The sequence below is a fragment of the Mya arenaria genome, chromosome 11, assembly GCF_026914265.1.
Source record: "Mya arenaria isolate MELC-2E11 chromosome 11, ASM2691426v1".
In the NCBI taxonomy this organism is placed as follows: Eukaryota; Metazoa; Mollusca; class Bivalvia; order Myida; family Myidae; genus Mya; species Mya arenaria.
Genome location: NC_069132.1, coordinates 46,413,041 through 46,431,637, shown reverse-complemented (window position 1 = coordinate 46,431,637; position 18,597 = coordinate 46,413,041). Strand labels below are relative to the sequence as shown.

Here is an 18,597-nt window from a genome sequence, read left to right as displayed (position 1 = left end):
GTTACATTCCCGGGGTTGCTATGCAGGTGCTCCGACACATCTTGACAGGTAATTTTATTAAAAACATGTTGTTTTTTATCATTTAGATTGCTTTTCAAATGACATGTATTACTTGCATCTGGTAGTATCAAATAATATTTCCTTAATGTAAAAATAAACCTTACAATAATGTCTAAATCTTTTAAATATCAGTTGCTTGTTATTCACAAACATGCCATGTCTTTGCAAGTTCATTCTCCATCAATGACTCAAAATTAGCATGGATTTTAGGGCTATACCGTTATTATTCCATTGCTCAGTAATGTATGGCTTATAATAAAATTGTATGCATGTTGTTGTCCAAAAACTATTGGCCTCCTAACAATTGTTTGGGCCGTATTCAGCTGCTTTACTGCATTACTGGGCAGATATTTGGATACATTCTGAGCATCATAGACAGTACAACCATGATAGAAACAATCATGTTCAACCAAGAACATTGGTATTTACTTCAGCAACGTCGACACAAGGCTAAGGTTATTACGATGTATCAAATAGATCATCAGTTAATAGCTATTCCAGTACGATCGTACTTGGTCAAGGCTAATATTTGTCTTCTGAGGCATCACAGCATAAAATTCCTGGTTAAAACACACAAGGATCCTGAAACATCAAGCCTCCTTATTTCCTAGCACATACAACTGTGGAACATACTCCCAGATACAGTTGTTGCAGCAAATAACCTTGAGGGCTTCAAGTCAGACTTCAGGGGATCAGTGCTTAGACTGTTTCAGTGATTTTACTGTATAATGAAAGTTTTACTTGCACAATCTTGTCTTTAATGGCACATGTTTAGTTCATCAACATCAACACTACTCAATTTGAGGCATGAAGTTTATTTGAAAGAAGCAGAAAAAGAAGACGATTAAGTTACAAAGCAAAAATGTGAATAAGTGTACATATAGAACCTGACAAGCTGTTTTCTCAGTAAGGGAGATGGGTATTGTTTACTCATAAGAACCAGCCCCTGGATTAAGCAAGCTGTAAAGCTCCCAATAGCGTTCTAGCAGTCCTAGTTGTAAGTCTTACAACAGGCGCACGTCTCCTCTGATTTACTTCAATCAATCTCTATCAAACTTTTATATGTGTTTCATTGATATATTACGAGAATTGTAATCAAAACTTACTGTTTTCTGTGTTTTGTGAAGGAATCCTGCTTCACACCTACTGCAAGCAAAATATATAATTTCACTAATGAATGAAATAGCTCTTGGCGGACTGACAGAATCAGACTCATACAATCACGGACAATGCATTCTGGAACAATGAAATAGCAATGTAATATAGTTTGCATGTAAAGAATGGTGCTATTTAAAACTTCCCCCCATTGTCAATTTTAATTTAAAATGTTGTCTTCCTGTATTTCAATGAAAAAGTGAACCCAATGCTCCAACAACTAAAGAACAAATTGAAGCTAAACAGACTGGCAACATTCAAATCTTATTTAAGGCCATAGAAAAATAATCTGTATATTCTCAATTCAAAAAACTTCTGTCCGCAATTCTCTGCTCAAATCTTTTTTACTGATCAAAACATTGTCCATATAAAGTGGTCTTGGTGCCCAGAAATTTAAACATACCATAATGCTCTTTTATTCGTAAATAAAATTTCACCTACTGTCATATTTATTTAAAGTAGATTTATTTTAAGTTTACTTGTACCTCTTTTTACCTTTTCAGATAAACAGTCAACAAGATGACAGCAGGCTCCATAGCCGTACCTACCATTGTGCCCTTGCGGCCACCCATCCCAGGGAGATCCAAAACTTCAATTGACTCAAACACCAAGATTGAACTGAGTACAGGTATGCGATTTATATCCTTTTCAACTTGAATCTCTCTTACTTTGCATATACATGTTATCAACTGATGTCTCTGGAGTTGATTAGTTGTAAAGGAAAGTTTTATCTTCTGCTTGTTTCTGTCCAAGAAACAGACTCAGAAATGATTTATATCCGCATGTAGCTGTTATCACTATTGCCTCGTTATTGCGCTCAAATAAATTGAAAAGTATAAACTAACAGAGTAGTGAATCCAGGGTTAAATCGAAGCATTGGAATGGTCTTCTAGATTGGTACTATTTTTGTTTTTAAATTGAATAACACAAAACATAAGTAATATTATATTTATTCACAAATGCCTTGTAAGAGCAGAAAATACAATTGCTTTGTTATACTTTTATGAAAATGAACACAGTTTCTTTAAAGCTAATATTTGTATAATCAGAGATGTCTATGAAACACTGGTTGTGACTATATATTTCATAACTCATAATTATTTCATGCAGATAAATTTCATGATTTTACCACAGTCTTGCAAGCTTCCCTGGAGATGGCTCTAATTTAATTTCAAAATTGTTTATCAAAAGATAAACATCTTGAATTTACCAGTATGCAATATTTCTATGCGCAATTTTTCAAAACACATTCCATATGACCTCATTTGTCATCAACTCATCACCATGACAATAGGCAATTTCAAGCTTCATTATTGATAAGTTCCTGACAATGTCATAACATGGGTGGCTGAGTCTACTGAAGCGACCATACAACAGTCGTTAATTCATCAAATATTGATGTTATAATCACTGGACTGAGGCAAACAGGTTTGGAGAGAAATTATTCGTTGTTGGTGACTCACATTCTAATGATTATATGTAATTGGTTGAAATAAATGTGGTACTAGAATCATGATGGTATCTTAGATGTGCAAGAGGAGATATTTTGACTAAATACTTTGTTTGACTGTGCCAACCCTTAAAATCCCTTCCCGTCTTTCCCATTTACGAGTTTCACAGATATATAAACAACTTGTATCTCCACAAAAAGAGAAAACATTGATTTGATCTAGTAAAATTGATTCATTCCATCCAGTGAATCTTGTTTTTTGAAACCTTGAAATGATTTATGAAAAAATATGATCAAAAAATGTATCAAAAGAGTATTTTAGTTTCTCAAGCAAATTTTTTTGTCAAGGTCTGATATTTTAAAGAATTGTGATCACTCTGGTAATTATTCAAATGATTATTGGATATTGTGCCCCTATTAATGCTACGCAAATATTCTGTTTAAATAAACTGACAAAACATGATCGGACCCGTTTGTCAAGTAGTTCTTTAAATTGAAAATAAGTATGTAAATAATGGCATGCATCAAGCATAATGTTTGTATGAGTCATGTAGTATTACCTTTGTTTTCTTTCACTAACTTTTTGTATGAATTTTATATTTACCAGGTATATGGAATTTATACTTTTTAACAAAACGTTTTGCAAAAAATAGCATGTAAAAAGGATAGAAGTAAAACACTTCTCAAAACTGACATCAAAGTAGTTTTTATAATGTTCATTCAATAAAATGTAGAAATATGCCTGGAAAGAACCTTTACCAATGTTTTTTTAAACTGTCACAATTTGTCACACAAAATAACTGTTCAATAGATCAATAATCATTAGAGGATAATTGTTTTGCATAAAATTTCACTATATTTAACTGTCATCTCTATTAGCTTTTAGCTTCCAATCAAACTCTAAAATATTTGTGTTGAAATAAACACTGTCTTCATGAAATAGCAATGTTTAAACCAAATCTCTATAAACCACAGGAAAACATATATAATAAAGTGTCATAATTTTTTGTTAACTCTTGTCTCATTTCTAGAGAGCAATGGAGCAAAGATCTACTACACAATCAACGCTACGAAGCCTGATCCATTCCCGAAGGTGGGCATGGCTAAGTACACTATGGAGTACCAGGGTCCGTTCACACTCCCGGCGGGGAAACAGACTGTCAAAGCATTGGCACTTGGAGCGTAAGTTACAGTTATGAGTTTGTAGTCTCTTAATATTTAAGAGTTGTATTTTACCTTGCAGATTAGTGTTTTATGAGAGTTTCATGAAATCTAAGTGCCTGTATAAGACCCCGTTACCCCTCCCCCTTCCCATCTAATATCAATTACAAACATTCAGTAAAAGAACATTATTCATACACCAGAATCCACAGTGACTCTAAATGACCCCCACTAAAAATATTTTTAATAACTTGAAACCTTTTTTCCCATCACACAGTGATGGTATACGAGAGTCGAATGTGGTGACGAAGGTGTTTGAAGTCGAGTATGTTGCCTCACCTATGATGCCTCCTGTCGATGATGACTTCGAGTTTCAAGAAGATTTGGAAAAACAGCGAACCATGGTAAGTATGGGGAAAAATAAGAAATGCTGTCTGCCCAAAATACACAAACCCAAAGCCTCAAGGCTTGAAAATCTCCTCCAGGCCTATTCAAATTTCAGTGGTGCAAACACTGGGGGCTTTTTGCTTTTTTTTGGCCTTGTAAATTACACTTGATATTTTTTTTAAGAACCACAAATTGGACTTTTCACAGGTCCAAATGACCTTGGAAACTTTATACTTGCTTTTAGATTTTTAGGCAATTGTGATTCATTTGCATTGAAAATCTCTTAACATTTTAATGGTAAAATAGGACTTTCTGTTAAATCAGTGACCAGTAGGAATTTACCCATATTCTGCCATAAAAAAATTAGGAACACTGATTTGCATTTTGATCAATCAAAATCCTCACACTTAAAAAAATGCTATGATCACTTCATTTTCAGCTTGTACCATCTCACTCCTCTGATCCTTTCGTAATTTTAGTTTGTTTTTTATTTCAGCTGAATGTACGAAGGGCCCAAAAAGACCTCATGATGTCATCTAAATCAGCTTGGACAGACGTACGCAACACCAACAACAGGATGGGAGGTATGGGCATTGTGAAACGGTATTGTTTATTTGATGAGTTTTACATTCATTCTTTAAAATATTACCAGTAGTCTGAGAGTCCCAGACTACCAAAATTCAACTCATTTTTTAGTGTTTGAGGGTCAAGCAATCTGTTTGGTACAAAAGCAAAACAAATTCAAGACAGAATAAACCTTTTTGAGTTTAGAGTGGTCTAGTGGTATAAGTGTCTGTCTCAAGAGGTTATCGGTGTGAGCCCTACCAGGGATTCTTCCTTAGTCCCTCAAACAGGACACCAGTAAGGGTTTTTACTCAGGAGGTAATGCACTCAAGCAGGATACATATCAACTTTATCTGTCTTTAAAATCCAGCGAAAATGAGTTTATAATTGTATAAACAAGGTAATAACAATGTTATATTTCTGTTTTTCAGATGGTAGTTCTTACCGCCAGCCAGGCACCGGGACCAGGTTCCTTAACTCTCGATCGGAAAGGTCACCGGAGAGAGATGTGAGTCAAATATGTTGATTTATTTTATGCCATTGGTGAAATATCATGTTATATCCCAATATCCTCAATTTTTAAGGGGGAAGTCTGATCTAAGAGTAACTGACATGAGGCCGAACCACAATGACAGAAATATAGGCCATGGAGATATTTACTTTTTGCCTCCCAACTAAGTGGTTATGGGTTCAAGCCTCATTTTGGCAATTCCTCATTCAATGTTGGTTTCACAGTCTAGGAATCAATGTATAGAATTATATTGTGATTTCAGCCTCTCTCTAGTCGTAGCCACCGAACCCCCAGCCCACGACGCCGACAACTCCCTGACAACACTACGCAAGCCATGAGACTACAGCGGGAAACAGACTTCCTCAAGTAGGTGTTGCAGGAGCAATGTTTAGCTTAATCTATACAAACAAATACATGTGTTTCGGCAATATTTACAATTTATGAAGTACCAGAATATACAACAATTGTGGAAAAGTTTCACTATAAGTTGTTAAAAGATTTCTTTTATTTTTGTTTTTTAAATCTTAAATGTAAAACTATTAATTGGATTAACAGTTTTATTCAAATATTTCTGATATTTAAACATGACCATGTGACGTGTATTGGTATTTCCCAGGTGTGTGTACTGTTTTGCTGACCGCCCGTCAGACCCGTATGCCAGGTTCTGTAACACGTGTGGTAACTCCGTACCTCCAGTCCCACAGACACGCATACCACCCCCAGAACCTGGACAGGTATAACACAGATGATTAACCAAGCCGTATTAACATCAGAAGCATTCCAAAGCATAAGAAATACCATTCCTTATCTATCTTTTATCCGACAACAATCCGAATTCCAATATATAAAATGATGTTGAGTGCATCAAAAATAGTTCTAGCCTTGTTATAACTGAGTTTAAACGTAAAGGGTGTTAAATATTTCAGTTGGTTTGTTTCTTTCATTTTCAGTGTTTATTCATGAAATGTTTGATGTGTTACTGTGTTTTACATTTACATGAATATTTTTCTTTTTGAAATAAAATTTTATAGCATCCCAACTGGATGAAAGTAATCTCCATTAATATGTAACTGAATTGCCATACAGATGGGCACTTGCGTCTACTGCAAGACCCTAGTTCCATTCAATACGCCAACATGTGTAGTCTGTGAGGGACCAATCCCGAACCAGAACATTCCTCAGGCTAGCATCCGATTGGCTGACAAGGTTGTTTGCATGCTTTGTGGGACGGGGAATCCCGCTAACCTTGCCCAGTGTATCACATGTGATGAAAAACTGCCCAGAACCAATGGAATACAGGTATCAGCGTTACCTTGCTTCTATTATTGTTGTCATGGAAATTGTAATTGGACAGGCTTTCGAGCATTCCTACTTTTCCTCATTTTGCCTACTTTTTATAAAGGCGTACTACTTTTTGGAGAAACTTTCTATTATTCCTACCTTTCATAGAAAAAAGTGCTGTTTATAGATCAGTCTTCTATTTATTCTTTTATTTGTTGCCTGATTACCCCCTGTAGCCCAAACTGTATTTAGTCGCTGTAAACAGTTGCCGATCTGCTGTTAAATTTCCTCAACAACTTCTAACTTCTAAGACATTTTAAGTTATTCTCTTGTATTAAATTTTGTATTTCTTACAAATTTAATTTTATACTTTCAGGCGTCCTTCGTTGGTCAGTCAGCCCCACCCATCACCGGTCTAGATAAGAAATATCTGAAGTGTACGAAATGTAACCGCGTAAATCGTGGAGAGGCCCGGTTCTGTGACTGGTGCGGAGCTAAGGTAAGTTGAATGTCTGCTTTTTTTTTATTAATTCATGGCTCTATGCTTGCATATTGTTTTGGGTATTATTCAATTAGATTGTTTTATCATTGCCATATTAACTTCTCAACATTGCGATCATGAAAGTGTGTTGCATTCAATTGGCAACAGCTAACTTAAAATATAGAATATTCATTTTAATGCCTTTACTTGTTAAAATGTTGCCCATTTTAATACTATGATTCAGTTTTAAATCGGCTTAATTGATCCTTTGAAAATTGCATATTTCAAATCCATGTGCAAAAAAGTTTTGTGCACACATTAATTCAAAACGATGCATCTTGCTGACTCACATGTCAAACAATAATGTGTCCCGTGGAAAAAAAGTGAGTGAAGGACTCGCAGCAACAGAATCAATCACTGCAAAGGACAGCGTACTTCTGACCTATGATGACTGTATTCATTTACTGTTGTTGTAGGAGAAGTGTGGTGCTAGTTTGGGACATTTGTGTCAGAGTTTTGTCCCATTGATTGTAATGATTTATCCAAATATTTACTTCTAAGGTCATCGAGAAACTTTTGAAGGTACTATATGACAAGCTAATCATTTGGAATGGTGGTGCATTTCTGTCAGCCTTGATTTGTTTATGTTGGCTAACGATAAGGGACTTTAAATACTTTTTTTCTCCAGTTTTCTTGACATTTTTTCATATTGTGCATTTCAAAAAGTTGGTTTAAATATCAAAGCTGTATATGTTTTCAAGCATATGCCATCTTTCATGCTACTGATACACTTGCAATATTGGTAAATTATTCAAAACTGACCTTAAACTATGTAAACAAAAATTGACCAAAGTGTAAAAATATAATATATTTAGTTATGTACTGTCCCATATCATTAAAGCAAGTAGTTTTATGTGTTCACTTTCAGCGTATGTTTGACAATGGTTTTAATTCTGTCTATCTGTCTGTCTCTGTCCGCAGGATTGGGCGGTGTGTACATACTTGCATGGTTCGGGTGTCAACAGTGTCAAAGGATGGGAGTGGGGGGTAGGGGGCTTATTTGTCCTCATGATGGGATCACCACCTGAGCACCCATATAAAAATGGACTGTGGTTTTCTTTCTATACTTCTTGGAGCACTTTTCTTGACATAAAACTCATCTTTGGGTTCATTTGTTGGGTTGTATGTATGCAGATTTTAAAGTGTAGGTTGTCAAATGGAAAGAGGTCGGGGGGTGCAAGCTTGACAGAGGTTATATCTTGACACTGTTTTCACCCAAATTACTGAAAACTCATTATAGAAATGTACTGCAAGTAATATGCAAACTATATGTGAATGTTCTGTTACTTTTTTCATTTGTGATGCTATGGAAACAAATTGCTATGTGTTGTTACAAATAATGACACTTTAGAAAGTGTATAACATATTATTAGGCACTGCTAATGTATATTTGTCAGTAATTACCAACATGTAAGGACCTGTGTAATTGTGACGGTGAATGAATATGTAGAAGTGATAATACATGCATGTGAATGGACTTGCCAATGAAAGTAGAAAATAGTCTTGCTAATGTTGTGTAATAGGTTTATTCACAGTTAGTAATTTGGTTTACAATTGCCAACAGTTCATTTGTAGAAAATCAGTCACATACAAGTCACATAAAGCATGTTCTTGGATGCTTAAGTAATTGTTTTTTATTTCAAATGCATGAAATTGATCAGTTGACATTTTAAATAATAATGATATACTTTATGATTGTATAAACATCTAATCAGTATAACCACTGTTTATATTTTTACCAGTAAACAAGTTTTTTAATTAAAACATTAAAAATGAATTTAAAAAATACAAAATCTTGTTTGATTAATTTCGACTAAAAAATGGCAATAATGTTATACTGAATCATTTGAATAAACTGGTAATTATTTTTTTATATTGAAAATAAAAGGATAATTTTATTTGCTGGTGTGCTTGTTTGCAATAAGTTCAAAACAAGTGATACAATGATGTATAAACATGTACTTCCAGCCAACAGTTACTTCTACGGCCCTGACATGCTCCAAGTGTCGAGCAAGCAACCACCCCTACGCCACATTCTGTGGATCGTGTGGTGTCAAGATGGACGCACCACTCAGAATGGATGACTTGTAAGCAAACTAAAAACATTTCTAAAATATTTATAGTATTTCTATTAATTTTAAATTTACCGAAAACCACTGTGATGTTTTGTGTCACCTGAGAGGCCTGGTATAAAACATAAGGATTATTTTGTCTGGCAGTGTTCATGTATTCTTTGTCACACTTCATTTCCGGTCAATAACTGTTGAACAACTTGTTGTAGAGTCTTCAAACTTGGTATTCTCACTCAGCAGGTTAAAGGTCAAGGTATTGGTGACCTTAACTTGAAAAATGATGGGGGCCCCCAACAGGCTACACATACAATTCACAAAATAATATTTTAGTTATTTTCAGAAATAAAATAGATGAATTTAACACACCAGTTTTGTTTCCTTTTCAGTAATGGTTTGCAAAGAGATGTAAGTTACATTCTTATATATTTCCTTATGTTGACATTTTGTATTCTTTAGTTTATTTTACCATATCTATTTATCTATTTTTTTTGTTTTACTATATGTATTTGTATTGGTTCATATTGACATAACATAGTTCCAGTGAGCTCTTTTACATTCTTGTTATCCTATATGGTAAGCAACAGTGTGCTTCCACAACAGTTATTGCAAAGCGCAAGTTGTATGATTTCAATAACTTGTGTTAACCGTACGCTTTTAAACCTTATTGTCAAGGACTGTGTTAGATAAGAAGCTTGCATATAAGTCTCTTTCAAATATGGTACAATGCGATATTGCTGATTGCAAGGTTCCCACCTGATTTAGACAAAATATACACTTGTTCCACCTCAGCCCCTGTGGTTTACAGTGTACCCCTGTGAGCCCCATCAAACTCCTTCTCCACAGTTGCTACACAGGACTGTTTTATACCCATATGTATAGTATATACCCCTGCTCCACCTCAGGCCCAGTGGTTACCAGTGAGCACCCCTCTGGGGGCCCCACCTAGGCCCTCCTTAACAGTTGCTACACAGACTGTTGGACTATTTTACCCGTCAACCCGGGGGCTTGAAAAAGAAAAGGCCAAGGAGGAAGAAAAAATAGCGTATGAACGCCAGATGAGAGACCGCAGGCCATTGTTGACTGCCGTCAGTCCTGGGAAAGGTAATAGTATTTGGTTTTGAATCTCTTAAGGTTGAATAAGATATTTTGAAATGACTTAATATTTTAAATATTCTTTTTAGCTAATGTTGTTATTGAAGATCCTTGACCCATTCAAGATTAGTTACAGTGTAGCATGGCACAAGACTCTATTAAGACTTTATTATTTACTAATATTATATATTTATGCCCTGGGTTCAACTGAGAAAAACTGACAAGTTTAAGCATCTCATGTACGTACTCATGTCTCCCTATATTCACTCAGGTTACTGGCGTAAGCAGGTGGAACACATCTGTCAACACATCAAGGCCCACACACAGAACGACGCAGAATTCCGTGCCCTCATTGGCGAACCCAAAATGGGAAAGGTGAGGAGCATATAAATTTATGGTTAAGCTTATATGTGTTTATTTCATCCTTTTTTAAGATATATCGTTTGAGAGTCAAAGATACCAAATGACCCTATTTCCCATTCAATTACAGATTTAGTCTAGTAAACAGTGGTGCAAATAAGCACAAGCCCTCAAGAATTTCCACTTGTTAAGTATTGGCAGGGCTTGGTCATAATCTGAATTTTCCATACATGTAGCAGGGCTTGTTAGAAGAACTTTAATGTTAAAAATGTGGCTTGTCGATCTAAATTTCAATGACTGACTTTTATCTTCTGTGTAATTATTTTGCTTTTCACTGCAGCTTCTGACCAGCACAGTACAGGAAGATGGCTATGAGCTGAGTCTGACGGTGACATTCGCTTTACGAGGCGGGAAGGATAAGTTTGCCGGAAAAAAGCTTGGAATCACTGGCGACTATCTCAGTTTCCACACAGAACAGGATAACCAGACAACCTACCGCAGCGACTCCGATGGTACGAGATTTAGTGATAGTCAGTGAAGGAAATTGCCTGATCTGGGAACAAGGGAATTCGCCTTCGGTGTTTCCCATTCTGGATTTGTTTTAGATATCTAGAAAAAAACTTTTTTTGTGTCGCCTGTGAAGCATGGCAGACACAATGGGATTACTTTGTCCAGCATTGTCGTTAGCTTCACACTCTTGTTTCTGATCGATTACTTTAAATTGAGTTAAAGCTCATGGTGACCTTTACTGGAAAAATTACAGGTGCTTTAGTTTCTGATCAATAATTTTTGAAATACTTTGTATGAAATTACTGGTCCTTTTGTTTCTGGCGATAACATGAAAAGACTTGGTTAATACCTTGGTCAGTAGATTACCCATATTCATTTTGAACTCAAAAAGATCAAGGTTAAGGCTCATAGTGACATTTACTAGAAAAATAAGTGACACATCTGATTTGAGTTATGTAAGTTCATGTTTATAAGGACATTTGGTCGACCAATTTTCTGAAACCATAAAAATTCTGATTCATATTTTTAAGGGGAGGCATCCAGTACCGTATGTTGTCCGGTTTAATAACTTGAGAAGCCTTTGTCAAATCATCATCAAATCATCAGAATGTGTATGGGATTAATATTTCGGACAATTTGATAACAAGCCATATAGCTTTAATCACTCGAGGGGTTATCGCACTTAAATTATGTAAATTACCTATAATCCGTCTTGTCAACTGCTTGAGAAGCCTTTGTCCAATCATCACCAAATTTGGTCAGAATGTGTATTGGCAGTATAACTTGGTCAGGTTTGTTACCCAGCCATGTTGCCCAGTAACTCCAGTATTATTTCCCTTGAATTAGCAAAAACTGTATTAACAGTGTTCGCTCTTTAAATATGACTTAGCGTATAACCACTTATCTCCAAACATGGTGTCCTAAAACTAGGATGGGCATATTATGTGACAGTTGGTGCTCTTGTTAAATGTTAAATAACCTCTTTTTCTTTTGAGTTGTTTTGATGTTGGTAATATATCCAATTTTATTTAACAATTTGCCGACATATGTTCTTGTGTTTTCAGAGTATGAAGAAATCATTGAAAACAGTGCTAGGAAATCTGCAAAGAAAATTATAAAGAAAAAGAGGCCTGTGAAAAAAGTAGACGTAAGTATAGTTTGATATCACAATGTGTTATAACAATGAAAATAACAGTGCAATGAAAGAAGTTTAATGTAACAAAATGATTTTATAAGAACACCTTTGAGAATACTCGTTTTTATCCCAAAATGAAAATATTGTAATAAAATAAAAAAGCATTTTGAAGCTCAAGTATACTTGAATTGTTAATTGGGTTTATTCTTGTATTTAACAGAAGCAGGACGGTTTCCTATTGAAGGAGCTAGGACCTGGCGGTGATGGCGACCCCAGTGAGGTTCAGAGACTCATTGATGAGGTACGAGTACAGAGGGTTTTTTATTGTCATTTTTAAATATGTTATGGTAACCTCGTGTGTTTTTCAAAGATAAAAAATGAGGTATTGCCTTAGCCTTGTTGTAGTTTTGCAAAGACTTCAACATACAGTACACGCCTAGCTGAACTACCACTTTCCTCGGTAACTCAGATGGTTTTACAAATACATTGCGGACTTCCGCAGAGTACGTAACCAGCTATCGTCACTAAAATCTGCCAAGTTTCACGGAGTTGCTCTTTTTCCATGGAGGGTTAACTTGAAACTCATTTTAAGATATTCAAATGAAACTTGCCTGAGACAATACGCACACAACAAGGCCCATAAATCATGTTTCAGTATTTTTTTTATTTAAGCGCATAGTTTGACTGAAAAGCACAACAAACAAGCATTGGCTTTCGTTCCGCAGTGCTCTGGTCTGTAGTAGCTGCTGTTGTAACTTGGTACTTGCTGATTGCTAAATGACTGTGTTTGATTTTGTTAAAATACAGCATCTGATGTACACACAGGCTTGTTATTTGCAATCGTCTATAATGTTAAATTTTGATGCGTGGTGACCCTACAAATTTTGAGTATTATTTGAAAGGGTGTTGCTTGAAAATTAATTAAATATTAAAAAACTAAAGTATCATCATAGACAAAGATATTGCAGTTTTTATTTATTTATTTTTATTTCAACTGACATCTGACAGAGACCTATTCTGCAATATTTCAATGGCAAAAAAGCTTGTCGTATGTTTTAGGGTATAATTTAAACATATCTTTTTGTGCACATTATACCCTTGCAAATAATATCAAAATGATATGGAGTCACTTGACATCCAAAGTGCACCTAGTTTTAAATTGAACACATAAATATCCTCACGTGAGAAATTTCAATAGGGTGAGAAAAATAGCAACTGTTTTTATTAATTCCTTATTAAATTGATACTGTTTAAGATATTAGAAATGTATTTTTATTGTTATATAGGATCTTCTATACTAGGAGAAATAGGTTAATTTGGTTGTTGTTTTGTCTTGAAGCTTCATTTCATTTCTGACTGACAGAAGCATTTCATGTTCATAGTTACCTCTAATTTCTTGACTTCTACCCCTACAGGGCTCGGACCCGAACTGCGTTAACAAGAATAACATCCCCATGCTACACATAGCTGCCAAGAACAAACGAGCTGACAGTATACCCGTCCTCGTTGACTCGGGCGCTGAAATCAACAAGAAGGGGCCGTCTGCAATGTGAGTTGCAACTCAACTCAACTAATATCCATACTCATACCTAAGCAAGTCTTGCATGTGTTCAACTGCCACTGTATTGTCACTGTTATTTCAGAGTTATTGTTCTTGATTGTAGAGATTTAAGGAAATGCCAATTAACATCTCTGGTCGAAATTATTGAAAGTTGCTGACTTCAAAATAATGCCTTAATGTTGCAACTTTAATGTAAAGAGAACTATACTGATAAATTTATGCTTGGCTGATTAAGTTTTGTGTCTAAGGGTATTAAATAAATACTTCAATAATCTAGAGAAAAATAAAAATAAAACACATTCTTATTCATAAGATGTGAGATATAAAATGAAAGTTAATAGATGAAGCATGTATTGATTTGATAATGTATGATTCCAGCAAGGGGAACACCGCCCTACATGAAGCTGTGAGTCTGGGCCCAAGTGGAGGGAAAGTTGTTGATGAACTGCTCAGGTATATACTCAAAAGAAGATGTTTTCATCCAAAAATCTTAAGTTTCTTGTTTCTTTTCTGGAGATATAAAATCTAGGTATTGTCAACTCAAAAGTCTAATTGAAGTGCAAAAAACATTTACCTTGGCCATATTTCAAGAACTTTTTAAGACATTTACTTGAAACATATTTGCTATGACATATGCACATTTATTTAGCAACTTACCTGCAAGTACCATAACTCTGACTCACATTTTTTGTTAATTATGCCCTCTGATTGACTATTGACTAAAATTAAAGGAACATTTCGTTAATGTTATATGGAAATAAAATTATTTGATTAGGCTTATACTAATGTAACCTTTCACTTTTGAAAAATAACAAAAATGGGTAAACTTAATTATTTTGCAAAGATTTTGAAACAAGTTATTATGACTCTATATATTAAGCTCTCTTGTTGGCATGATGTTAGGCGAGAGTGTGGTCTTGTAACTGGAGTACCCGGAAAAACCCACTAGTCCGTCTTGGTGACCACAAACCAAACTCACATGCGCCCAGGACGGGAATCGAGCCCAGAACAACCTTTCGTCCGTTAACAGGACAAACATTTCGTAAATGCTATATGGTAAACCTCAAACAAAACTTTCTGTCTTTTTATTCAGCTGTGGAGCGGATCAGAATACAAAGAATGACAAAGGTGAATCACCGTATGACATGGCAGTAAAGGGAGGATACGAAAACCTCGTGAAGAAGTTTGCAGCAAACTTGGGACAAGCGCAACTTGATAAACTTATAAAACCCAAAACCAAAGGGTATTGACAAGGTGGAAGTGTAAGATATGATATCCACAGTGGAACGTTGTAGTTTGTGTAGGTTGTAAGATGTTAGAGTTGATTTACTATTGTGATGAAGTTGGTACTCTATACCATGGACAAGCCATATTTGGTGTAAACAGAATAGAACATTATTGACTTAAACTATATACATGTATAGTTTTTTGTCATTATACAGAAGTTACTCAAGTAAGGGTTTAAGGGTTAAGGTAGGGACAGTATGACACTTGGGCTAGGACAGGGATGATTATTGTTAAGGCTATGCCATGCACATAAAACTCAGTTTTAAGGTGATATGAGACCAATTAGTTTGACTGCAAATACTCAGAGAAAGTTATGTTATAGATTTTACAAATACATTGAAAAATACTTAACATTAAGCGGAACTTAATGGTAATTATAATTTAATTCATGGGGCCATTATGAGTAAGGAATATCTGTGTAACATATTTTGATATGTGTGAAAGGATTGTTGTGAGTGATTCATGTCTGTGATCCATACATGTGTACATTTATTCTTGTATTGTTATTGGGAAATCATGCATCAATGTCCATTATTTTATTTCAAATTATGATTCGTGTATAATTTAAAAAAATATATGTTAGCTCCCCTTAAAAATGTAAGGTGTGTTGACTTTAATAGAAATAACTGATAAATATTCTACTTTTTTGTTTTTTGTATATTTAAGATTTTATTTAAGTAGTTGAGAAATAGTTGTTATGGTATTTTTCTTACATTTTTGGGGCCTTATAAGTCTTGATTTATTTGCTATTTAGAAGCATATTATTCTAGAACTATATTGTAGTTTCATATTTTATATTGAGAAATAAATATATAGTTAGGTAACAATTGCATACAAAAAGAAGGTAACACTATCATATTTACATACAAATATGTCAACACTTTTTATGTATAGATGAATTACATTGCTCTGTTATATTGATATTATGTATCTAATTCCTTTTTAATAGAAATAAAAAAGAAATGTATGTCTACATGTAATATTTCCTTGTTTGTGATAACAGTAACGGAACAAGACTTCAATTTATAAAATTGAAACCTGAGGTATGAACGCATACTGAAACCGAATGGAAATGTTATGTTTAACACATGTAATGAGCCACTGTCGGTCATTGTCCGTCTGTTGTTCACATTTTCTTCAAACGAAACCTTGTGCGGCCCATGTGGGATGTGCAACAGGGATTCGAGTTGGACCCATATGGGCAAGCCCATGTCAGATTTATGCGGAAACCATGTCATGAAGTGTTCCATTATTATACTGGCTAAATATTACATAACCCCAGAGAATGAGTATGCAGTGATTCTGGACCGCCATGCTTTCTTGCAAATGAGGCTTAATACTCTAAGGAGAATAGTTTAGCGCAAGATTCTTAACACCTGGTACTAAATTAACCTCCATTTAACATGTAAACTACATGTATAATAATCAATAAAAAGTGGATATAAAGAATATAATGTTCAGCAACATCATTCAATAAATACTACACTGCGCGGCGCGGTAGCCACATTGAGCCACACCGGAGTACAGATGTAGCTGCCTCGGTTAACATTTGCCAAGCAAAAAACAAAATAAAGAAGAAGAATGAAATGCAATGAAAAATAATAAAATTGACTTCTGAATTCGACAAACGGCTACAAAGTTACATTTAATTATGCGAAATGCCGTAGCATCAGACACTGAGGCAAGTCGAGGTACCTTGCTGCGATTTAAACATATCAAGTTGGCATTTATAAGACCAATGTCTATTGCATGACTCGTTGGTAGACAAAATTACATGGCAAATGGCAAATGTCAGTGAAAATTCATCAGCGATGGACCATTATAAGCTTAATTACTCCTGTCCATTTTTAGACCATGTAATATAGCACATTACTTCTCGTTTTTCTGAACAATTGAAAGACGTTTTAGAGGGAACATATTTATTACCTGGAAATCATGACCACATTTCGTGTAGCATTGAGGACAAACATTTTCAAACGACCTTCGTATGATAAGCCAATTTGAAACCAAAGTTTTAAGATTGAAACACTCTAATAGATGGATAAAAAATAATCAGTGTATTTTTAAAGAAGGATTTGAAAAGTGTGATGAAAACTACTTCCCTAAAATTAATTTATTTTTTGAGTTACTTTTAGTTTACCTTAAGGTTTCTGTTAATGCGAACCCAGTGCCAGCGTTTTAAGAAGACTCAGAACATGGACACAATCAACCATGATAGTCTTAATGGATGGCTTTAATGTTTGTTAATAAAAAAAAAACATTCGATTAGACCGCCATACGTTCTGCTATTGTCGGATTTTCCTAGACATAAAGTAATTGTTTTGGATTTGGATTCAGAAAACAAAATTAATTGAAAAAAACAAACCAACATATTTATGGTGTATCTAAATCAGTGTGTGCTCACTTAATTTGTCTTGCAATAATCAGAAATCGCTGAAAATCAATTTAAGCCCCTGTTTATTCCGGCGAGCATGTCCCTGGTTCCTAATACCAATACAATGTAGATAGATATATGGAAATAATTTTCTTCTCGGTCGAAAATAAACATGATGCGAAGTTTATGGTGATACAACATGGTCGAAGTGGTGTTCAGGACGGACAAGAAAAGTCCTCAAAACATTTTTGGGGGCATGCCCCCAAATCCCCTTAAAATGCCTTGGTTCAAATATGCCTCTGGCTACAGCACTGCTGAGCGTTAAGATAAGCATAAATGGTGTCACAATTAAATCCCCGCCTTATCCAAGTCAGTTGATTATTTTTGTAAAATCTTAATGACTGAAAAAATGCTCTCTCGCTCCGCGTAAGCACTACTAATTTACAAAATCAATTCAAACTAAATGATTATTCAAAAGAGAAAAAAAACTAGGAGATAGCTAGAACATATTAGGGAATGGCTAGAGCATAATATGGAATAACTGGAGCATATTAGGGTATTACTAGAACATATAAGGGAATAGCTAAATATTAGGGAATAGCTAAAATATTTGGAGAAAAGCTAGAACATATCAGGAAATAGCTAGAACATATTAGGGAATAGCTGGGACATACTAGGGAATAGCTAGAACATATTGGGGAATAGTTAGAACATATTTGGGAATAGTTAGAACATATTTGGGAATAGTTAGAACATATTTGGGAATAGTTAGAACATATTAGGGAATAGTTAGAACATATTTGGGAATAGTTAGAACATATTAGGGAATAGTTAGAACATATTAGGGAATAGTTAGAACCTATTAGGGAATAGTTAGAACATATTAGGGAATAGTTAGAACATATTAGGGAATAGTTAGAACATATTTGGGAATAACTAGAACATATTAGGGAATAGTTAGAACATGTTAGGGAATAGTTAGAACATATTAGGGAATAGTTAGAACATATTTGGGAATAGTTAGAACCTATTTGGGAATAGTAAGAACCTATTAGGGAATAGTTAGAACATATTAGGGAATAGTTAGAACATGTTA

General features: G+C 34.8%; 1 protein-coding gene across 2 annotated transcripts; it reads left to right on the top strand.

The window, feature by feature from the left end:
- LOC128207218 (double zinc ribbon and ankyrin repeat-containing protein 1-like) lies at positions 1 to 16,100 on the top strand. Of its 2 annotated transcripts, XM_052910024.1 has the most exons (21): positions 1 to 48; positions 1,719 to 1,843; positions 3,697 to 3,847; positions 4,104 to 4,230; positions 4,710 to 4,797; positions 5,209 to 5,285; positions 5,551 to 5,654; positions 5,905 to 6,022; positions 6,375 to 6,587; positions 6,946 to 7,068; positions 7,612 to 7,632; positions 9,079 to 9,197; positions 9,569 to 9,587; positions 10,085 to 10,283; positions 10,546 to 10,649; positions 10,975 to 11,146; positions 12,209 to 12,291; positions 12,500 to 12,580; positions 13,695 to 13,828; positions 14,219 to 14,293; positions 14,934 to 16,100. In XM_052910024.1, the coding sequence occupies exons 2-21, from the start codon at positions 1,735 to 1,737 to the stop codon at positions 15,088 to 15,090; spliced, it is 2,274 nt and encodes a 757-aa protein (XP_052765984.1). In that variant the 5' UTR covers positions 1 to 48; positions 1,719 to 1,734; the 3' UTR covers positions 15,091 to 16,100. The 2 variants fall into 2 exon arrangements, with proteins under 2 accessions (XP_052765984.1, XP_052765985.1); XM_052910025.1 differs by lacking the exon at positions 7,612 to 7,632.
- The last annotated feature ends 2,497 nt before the right edge of the window (positions 16,101 to 18,597 follow it).

Bases quoted from the DNA above. Each gene is read 5' to 3' on its own strand.
- LOC128207218 (XM_052910024.1), top strand. From the start codon at position 1,735: ATGACAGCAGGCTCCATAGCCGTACCTACCATTGTGCCCTTGCGGCCA. The intron at 5,655-5,904 runs GTAGGTGTTGCA...GGTATTTCCCAG, and splicing joins CGGGAAACAGACTTCCTCAA to GTGTGTGTACTGTTTTGCTG. The intron at 12,292-12,499 runs GTAAGTATAGTT...TGTATTTAACAG, and splicing joins GGCCTGTGAAAAAAGTAGAC to AAGCAGGACGGTTTCCTATT.